Source organism: Anolis carolinensis, chromosome 2, assembly GCF_035594765.1.
Source record: "Anolis carolinensis isolate JA03-04 chromosome 2, rAnoCar3.1.pri, whole genome shotgun sequence".
In the NCBI taxonomy this organism is placed as follows: Eukaryota; Metazoa; Chordata; class Lepidosauria; order Squamata; family Dactyloidae; genus Anolis; species Anolis carolinensis.
In genome coordinates, this window is record NC_085842.1 from 227385098 (window position 1) to 227394731 (window position 9634).

Genomic DNA, 9634 nt, shown 5'->3' on the forward strand with positions numbered 1-9634 from the left:
ACATGTACACACAAACACATACTACAATAGAGGAAGGTGAGAAGATCTGCCTACCATAAAGTTCTGAAGGAAGGTGGGAGGGAACATACTACAGAAATGGAGGAGAGTGGGAAGGGATCAGCCTGGCTCCCAAGGACATTGCTAGGGCAGACACCTCACTGATCAAGCTTGGGGAGAACTGTGCAGGCAAAGCCTGATTCTTAATATGCTCCAGAGGGAGGGGCAGGAAAGAAAACAGAACCAAAACTAATTTCTGGAACTGTGTGAGATGGACCTCCAGTGATACATCATGTTTGGGAAAGACCACAGAATTCCACAGCAGTTAAAGTGGTGTCAAACTACTAGACTTCAACAGTGTAGATGCACTCCTTGCTGACAACTGAAATATTACTTGATGAATCAAACAGATAGACCAAAAGTTCGGGAGACATTTTTATTTTTAAAGTACTGTGATGACTCATGGGCCATGTAGTCCCGTTCCTAGTACTGTTGTGACAGATGAAGAGGAAAACTTGGGTTTCCCACCGTTTCTGCCAGATTTGGAGCCCTTGCAGCTGCAGGATGTTTGTCCACAAGAAGTCAGCCAAACAAGCCTTGAGGAGAAATCTCCCCCATTTTCTCGCCGCCTTTATTATAATCAAGATAGACACGCTCGGGAGGCGACTCGCCGAAGCGCCCGGATAGCTGCCAGACAATTAGATGATTAAGTCTGGTTCCCTTGGGAAAGTTTAAGGAGTCCTGCATCTGGACAGTATAGGTTTCGGTTCTTGTTCCCCAGAGAAAGTGTGCTTTGGCGGGAAAACGAGATCCTATATAGATGTTTGGCCACAAAGGATTCCTTGTGGAGTCAATTCGTTAGCTCGTGGAGTGAGATCGTGTGTAGACTTCGTACCCCAGTTCCCAGCTCCTGAACCAAGTTTCCAGCCCTGCCTTGTTCCACGGATTTCTATGAACTCAGTTCTTGTTCCACGATTGTCCTGTTTCAAGTTGGACCTTGCCAAGTCTCAAGTCTTGCCTTGCCTTGCGTTTTAAACCACGGACCCTGCTTCTCGGATTCCAGCCTTGTTTTCCCCTCCTTCGGATTTACCTTGAGCCTCAAAGACTATGGACAGTTCCCCACACTATTGCTTGCTAAATAGTGTGTGTTTCGGTGAAGTGGATTATAACTTTGGACTTTAATATCATATATTGGACATTGCTTTCCTGGACTATATTTGACCTTTCTTGAAGGGTCTACTTCTGGACTATATTCTACACTTGTTTTTATTGACTTTATATAATTCTTTAATAAAGATATTAGATAGATTCTGGCCTCTGCGTATGGTTATTGGTGCTCTGCAGCCTGGGTCCTGACAAGTACTGAGCTGTTAGTGTGTTACTGAAATAGGATACAAGAGAAAAAAAAAGAATAGTAGCCTTTATTTTACATGGCACGTGTTGAAGACTGAATAGATTATGTGCAAAATACTGTTACAATAATTGACAGGTAAGTGATGCATCTTTTTTTTAAAAAATCACTGCCCTGTTTATTCATTATCAAAATCCATGATATTCATGCATACTGAAACTCTCAACTCATTCAAATTTTCCCCTTAGTCATCCATCCTCTACAACCCTTCCATCCATAGAGTCTTCTTCCACAAGGCACATAAGTCACATGTTCCTTAAAAAGGAAGCTCAAAGCCATTCCTAAATTGTGAAAAAGGCAGGATAATGGTAGCAGCAACACTGCAGTAAACTCAAAGCCATGGGTTGGAGTAGGGTTAACAATGGGAATCAATACCAAATAAATTTGTCTGGAATAGGGAGTGCCTACAGATGTCACCCTCAAATGTTGGGTTTGTTACAGCATGTCTCTTTCCTGTACTATTGTAGGAATGTGGGATACTACTGAATATGCATCAGGAGCTTGTAATGCTGCTCCTTCCTACAAAACTGTTGTGTAGGTTGTTCAGAAAGAGACAGACTAGGATTGGCTGGAGCTACAGCATGTCCCCATTCCATATGGCACATTACATTTTATGACAGCCAAGAAGTGCAAGAAAGAATTGTTCCACTATGATTTATATCAGAGCCCAGAGATGTAAAAGGGAACAAAGAACACAGTCCATTTTAACAATGAATTTATTGTTAAAACTACAATGCTATTAGGCCCTACTAAGAATGGATAGTTTACACATCCTGTTGATGAATAGTATGGCTGCGGGGGAGGGGGAATTCAAACACTTCCTTAAGAGAACAGATATATACTCCTCCATGCATGATCTCCAAAATGTTTCTATTTGGTTTTGACTAGGTACTGCGTAGTGGCAAAAATAGCTTAACTACTTATACTGCTGAATACACTTGCTTAGAACTGCACTGCATATCACCCTAAGCAACAGGCATTTTCAGACATGAACTTCTGCTTAATTGGAACAATACCACAGACAAGAGAAAATACTGTTAAAATTATTCCCATTTTAAGCAGGGATAGTTAAACAAACAGATATTCCCTGATAAACCAGAGGAGATAGAAATCAAGAGCACCAAATTAAGATGTCACAATAAGTAAAGGATATAACTTCTTACCAGTTCTCAGGTACAATTAAAGAAATCAAAGCTAATGCTTCAGCATAAGTAAGCACCCTATATTTATGATAAGCTTGCATCTAAATTACAGGTCAGTCACTGTTCACTACCACAAATGTTTTAGATACATTGTGATAATATTGAACAACCGTACATACTTGAAAATATTAATTATATGTACCTACATTACTTTAGACAGTTGAAATGTTTAACTTTGTGGGTTGCTATGTTTACACAATCAAGTACATGCAGAGACCTCATACTTTATCACTCTGCAAGTTGAATAAGACAAAGCTGTATAAAGCAAATAAAAACGTGTACTTTTGCCTTAAGTGAATCAGTCTCAAGAGGAATAGAGAATTAAAGAAATTAAATATTTTTGTTAAGAATTTATATATTCAGTTGGTCATCTCAATTCATAGATTCCGCATTCACTGATTCCACCATACACGTCTTGAAAGGGTTTTTTAATAATCCAAAAAAACTTGATTTTCCCATTGTATATAAATGACACCATTTTACTACGTCACTGGATATAATGGGACTTCAGCGTCCACAGATATTAGTATTCATTGGGGGAATTCCTGGAATCAATCCCCTGCAGATACCAATGGCCCATAGTATATCTTCAGACTGAGAAATATTCACACTTTGTACAAATATGCGTGTCTGCACATGTGCATATCTATATATGACAATGACAAAACCAAAGGCATGACATAAACAAGGACAAAGAGACTGAGAGATAGCTTTTTATCCTAGAGCTGTAACTATATTGAACTCAATGGTTTCCCACTGATGTGGCATTGGGGGCTGTGCGGTGGTAATTGGAGTGTGGACGAATGCATGTGTTATTTTATTATGTGTGCTGGGGAAAGCATTTAATTCCATTGTGCAATAGTACAATGACAATGAAGTTATTCTATTCTATAAACACATACACTCACATATATATAGTGTGAATATATATATATATATATGCATGTGTGTGTATCTGCCTATTGATCTGAATAAATATAGTGGTACATTTCCTCAAAATAAATAAATACACACACACATATCACAACTTCTTGATGCAAAGGAGCAAGCAGAATCTACATGACTGGTTTTGAAACATGAATCAGAAAGCAAAGGACTTTATTTCAGGATTGCCCCATCCAAGGAGCGCAGCTTTCATAATTACAGTCCACAGCTATGCATCTTCATACAGTAAAATATTTCAATTTGCCCGAGTAAATGCTTTGGCCAAACAAATAAGCATAGGCCTACACAGTGTCACCATGATGGGTAGGAGCATACAAGATTGCGGTGGAGCGTTTTACAAAGGAAACACACACAGAAATACATCTCCCGGCTTGCCTCAGTATCGGAAACTGCAGGCATTTCCTGTCACAGGGAATCACTTCCCTGGTCTGACACGCCTCAGCAGCGGGAGGCCTTGCTCCCTATATTGGAGCAGGGGCTGCTGAATTTGGAAGGGCAAAGGGGCAGGAAGGAGCTGGACAGGATATTTTCCCCTGCATTTGCAGCATTCTCTCTCTGACCCAGCTTGACTCTAATGCAAGAAGTGGGGGAAAGTGTGCGTGTGTGGAGGGGGGAGAGATGAACCTTATAGACTTCCTATTTCCACTCCCCAGGTTTAGGAAGATGTTAGAAGGGAATATTAATCCAGAAAAGCTCAGTCATTCCTACATAATCAAGGACTGCAAGAATAAAATGATAAAAAGGGGAGATGGGGAGAGAAGCCTGGCTTTAAATCTGCCTGGCCACCAACCCATGCCAACCTTTGGCAAATATCACCCTCTTTGATCCTTATAAGAACTACAGACACATATGCATGTACCAAGCCTTAAGAGATCTTTTTTTAAAAAAACCAAAGAGGACAAGCAAAAGAGAAAGGAAATTAGAGGAAGTCCATTTTGAAAGGGGTGCTATGGGGCGGAGGAGGAAGCTGCCTCACAACACACTGACAGATCATCCCCTTGAAGTTTTACTTTCCATTTCCTAACAGTCTGAGCATCCTTTTCCAAGAAATCCAAAATGCTCCAAAATTGTCCAGAGGCGTGGCTGAGGCAGTGACATCTTTGCGTCCTGAGGCTCCAATGCACCCACACTTTGCTGCATGCCCACTCTTATTAAAAATACTCTGCACAAAATCACCTTCAGGTTACACGCACGCACGCACTGGGGGTCCCTGATTTACAAACATCTGACTTACAAATTAACAAGGGCGAGACAACAGAAAATGAGAGACATCTACCCCTCAGAAGAGAAATTCACTCCAGAAACAGTTATCATGGGGTAACAGTGTCTCAAATGAAGCTTTTGCATCAATCCTTGTTTCCACAACAAGCCAATTTTTTTTTTCAAAATCCAGTGGGACAAAAAGTGAGGTGAAATCTTCTGAACAGGGGCACAGACAGCAAAACAAATCCCACAGGGGTGTTAACCCTTCCCTATCCTATCCAAAGATAGATAGATAGATACAGAGCAAGTATATTTTATGTGTAATTCCAGTCCTATATGTGTGTGTGTGCATGTGTGGGGATGGGGCTGGGAATGGGGCTGGAGTTACACAGAAAATGTACCTGTTCTAACACTACCTACCCTGTTTCCCCTAAAATAAGACATCCCCAGAAAATAAGACCTAGTAGAGATTTTGCTGAATTGCTAAATATAAGGCCTCCCCCGAAAGTAAGACCTAGCAAAGTTTTTGTTTGGAAGCATGCCCAACGAACAGAACACCAGAGCATGCAGGATGCACGTACCATAGAGTGTTGTACATGGAAGTAATGGTAGTAACAAGAAATTCTTGATAGGATTCACAGTTTGTCTGCTTATGCTGGTTTGTGATGACAACTATTGTACAGCATATAATAAATGTTCATTTTTTTGTTCAACAATAAATGTGAATTCTTCTTTATGGAAAAATAAGACATCCCCTGAAAATAAGACCTAGAGCATCTTTGGGAGCAAAAATATGTCTTATTTTCGGGGAAACACGGTATCTATCTATATGGCTGGAGTTACAGATAAAATGTCACTGTTCTAACATTATGTGTGTGTGTGTGTGTGTGTAGTACCAGTCCTTACATATAAAGTTACATATAAAAGGTACCTGTTCTTAACACTATATATATATATATGGCTGGAGTTAAACATAAAAGGTGCCTGTTCTTACACTATATATATATGGATGGAGTTAAACATAAAATGTACCTGTTCTTACACTATATATATGGCTGGAGTTACACTTAAAATGTATCTGATCTTACACTATCTATATCTATTTATATGACTGGAGTTACATATAAAATGTACCTGTTCTATACAGCTGGGGTTACCCATAAAATGTACCTGCTCTTACACTATTATCTTTAATGTTTAAACCGTGGGCAGTTTTAAGCATCATCGAAGATTACACATGGGTTTTAATTAATAGTTTTAATATTGGTACGTACATTTTAAAATATGTTGTGAGCTGGCTTGGCTCTGCTCTGAAAAAAGGTGGCATAGAAATCTCCAAAGTAAATAAATAAATAAAATATATATGGCTGGAGTTATTTTTCAAAAATGTACCTGTTCGTACATAGGATATTTAACTCGAGAGCAAACCTACAGAACCTATGTGTTGTCGAAGGCATTCATGGCCGGGATCACAGGGTTGTTGTATGTCTTTCGGGCTGTGTGGCCATGTTCCTGAAGTATTCTCTCCTGAAGTTTCACCCACATCTATGGCAGGCATGCCTCACAACCTCTGAGGATGCCTGTCATAGATGTGGGCGAAACGTCAGGAGAGAATACTTCTGGAACATGGCCACACAGCCCGAAAGACATACAACAACCCTACAGAACTTATCTTTCTTGTAACTTGGGAACTGCCATACACACACACACACACACACGCACATATATAAACCAGGCATGGGCAAACTTGGGCCCTCTAGGTGTTTTGGACTTCAACTCCCACACTTCCTAACAGCCGGAATTGTAGGAGTTGAAGTCCAAAACACCTGGAAGGCCCAAGTTTGCCCATGCCTAACTTATACACACACACATATACATATATAGCAGGGGTCCCCAAACCTTTAAAACAGGGGGGCAGTTCACAATCCTTCAGACCGTTGGAGGGCTGGACTATAGTTGGCCACCAAGCAATAATAATTAACAACAACAATAACAACAACAATAACAAAGAGGGTTGGAAAAGACCCTTTGGGCCATTGAGTCCAATCCCCTTCTGCCTTTGTGCACCGAAAGCACAAGCAAAGCATCCCTGACAGATGGCCACCCAGCCTCAATGTTAATAATAATAATAATAATAATAATAATAATAATAATAATAAAGAGGGTTGGAAGAGACCCCTTGGGCCATTGAGTCCAATCCCCTTCTGCCTTTGTGCACCAAAACCACAAGCAAAGCATCCCTGACAGATTGCCACCCAGCCTCAATGTTAATAATAATAATAATAATAATAATAATAATAATAAAGAGGGTTGGAAGAGACCTCTTGGGCCATTGAGTTCAATCCCCTTCTGCCTTTGTGCACCGAAAGCACAAGCAAAGCACCCCTGACAGGTGGCCACCCAGCCTCAATGTTAATAATAATAATAATAATAATAATAATAATAAAGAGGGTTGGAAGAGACCTCTTGGGCCATTGAGTTCAATCCCCTTCTGCCTTTGTGAACTGAAAGCACAAGCAAAGCACCCCTGACAGGTGGCCACCCAGCCTCAATGTTAATAATAATAAGGGTTTTAAGAGAAGAAGAGACCCCTTGGGTCATTTAGCCCAACCTGCTTCTGCCCTTGTGCTGTGGGGGCAGGATAAATAGCTTCGATGGGCCGCATCCGGCCCCTGGGCCTTAGTTTGGGGACCCCTGATATATAACATACACATGGGCCCCTTTTCCAAGGTAGCTAGATCTGTATTATGATACAACTATTCTAAAAACCTGATCCCAACATGAGGGATCCAGTCCAAAAAAGGGGCATGACTTTGCACAACGGAGGCCTAATGGCGTGGCACCTCTTCTCCCACACACACCCTGGAGGAGCTCCCTTTGAGGGAAACAAAACACCCTTCCACCTTTCTTCTCTCTTTACATAGGCATCAAACAACCCCTTCCTTCTTCCAAATCCCTGCCACCACTTTCCCCCCTCAGGAAGCCAAGACCACTCCCCTGTGATCAGGAGCAGGCAGGGATGGGAAAGGCAGCCAAGAAAGGAAATCTTCAGACATAAAGATATAGATATATATACACGCATAGACGAATAATATAGCCCCCCAACTCCCCGCTGAGAGAGCCCACTTACTCAGCTCATCCTGGGCAGCAGAGGCGGCCGCAGCCATGTTGTTGTCAGCTGAGGAGAGAGAAGGAGAAAGGAGGGAAGGGGAAGGAAGGAAGGAAGCAGCGGTTCAGGCGGCGCTTCCATGCCCTCTCAGAGAGGGATATATATATCTCCCAGCCCCATCCACCCGCCTCCCGCTTGACTTTTCATGTTATATTTAGAGAAAGCTGAGCCGCCACCCCTTCTCCCTCCCGCAGCCGAGACAAGGCCAAGGCGGAGGAGGAGGAGGCCTTTTCCTGCAGGCCTCAAAACCCAAACCCAGGAAGAAGGGAGAGATGGCCTCTCTTCCCTCACACACACACGCCTCGGACTGACCTGTGTCCATGCTGACCTCCATGGTTGGCTCTCTGTGGCTACTTTCTCTTCCACAAGAAAATAAAGGGGAGGGAATGAGGAGGGAAGCAGGCACACACCAAAAGGAAATCAAGTTGGGGAAGGAAGAGGAGCTTCTCCCCCTATCTGCAGCAGGGCATTGCAGCAGCACTCGGGAGCCTTTTCCTCCCACCAAAGGTTTCCAAGCCTCAAAGCCACCTAGGATGGCTTCCTGCAACACGGATTTGTTTCCATTTATACCGGTACAGTAGAGTCTCACTTATCCAACATAAACGGGCCGGAAGAATGTTGGATAAGCGAATATGTTGGATAATAAGGAGGGATTAGGAAAAGCCTCTTAAACATCAAATTAGGTTATGATTTTACAAATTAAGCACCAAAACATCATGTTATAAAACCAATTTGACAGAAAAAGTAGCTCAATACGCAGTAATGCTATGTAGTAATTACTGTATTTATGAATTTAGCACCAAAATATCACGATATATTGAAAACATTGACTACAAAAATGCGTTGGATAATCCAGAGTGTTGGATAAGCGAGTGTTGGATAAATGAGACTCTACTATAAAAAGTTTTCATATGGACATATCAAACTGGCCTGCGATCATAATAAAACATGCAGTACTAATATTTATTTACAATATTTATATTCCGCCCTTCTCACCCGGAAGGGGACTCGGGGCGGATCACATTACACATATAAGGCAAACATTCAATGCCTTAACATAGAACAATGACAAAGACAAACACGGGCTCCGAGCTGGCCTCGAACTCATGACCTCTTGGTCAGAGTGATTTGTTTCAGCTGGCTGCTGGCTGTTCAACAGCCTGCGCCACAGCCTGGGTAATATGTAATACAATATGTAAAACCAAGGCACATAAGGGAGATAGGGAATCGGCATATTTCATGTAAGATTTGGATTTGTTTCTGATTTCTTTATGATTATAAACAACTTTCATGTGAACATATCAGACTGGCCTGTAAAAATCATATTTATCATGACCCAGTACATAAAATGTAGTCACAGAGAGATTCGGAGTGTTTCAAACTCATGTAAGATTTGAATTTGTTTCTGATTTCTTTGTGATTATAAACAACTTTCATGTGAACATATCAAACTGGCCTGCGATAATAATAAAATATACAATATTAATAGGTAAAGGTAAAGGTTTCCCCTGACGTTAAGTCCAGTCATGTCTGACTCTGGGGGTTGGTGTTCATCTCCATTTCTAAGCCGAAGAGCCAGCGTTGTCCGTAGACACCTCCAAGGTCATGTGGCTGGCATGACTGCATGGAACGCCGTTACCTTCCCACCGGAGCGGTACCCATTGATCTACTCACATTTGCATGTTTTTGAACTGCTAGGTTGGCAGA

General features: G+C 41.7%; 1 protein-coding gene across 2 annotated transcripts in view; it reads right to left on the minus strand.

Moving 5' to 3' along the window:
• The window catches only part of ecpas (Ecm29 proteasome adaptor and scaffold), a 74407-nt gene extending 65986 nt beyond the window's left edge, over nt 1–8421 (minus strand). Inside the window, exons 1-2 of one of the 2 annotated variants that reach the window (XM_003227324.4) lie at nt 8240–8420; nt 7889–7936 (exon numbers count right to left, since the gene is read on the minus strand). In XM_003227324.4, the coding sequence (XP_003227372.2) occupies nt 7889–7936; nt 8240–8261 (70 nt within the window). In that variant the 5' untranslated portion in view covers nt 8262–8420. Of the gene's footprint in view, nt 1–7888; nt 7937–8239 lie in introns of both variants that reach the window. The other variant, XM_016997357.2, reaches the window with a different exon arrangement.
• Between the last annotated feature and the right edge of the window lie 1213 nt (nt 8422–9634).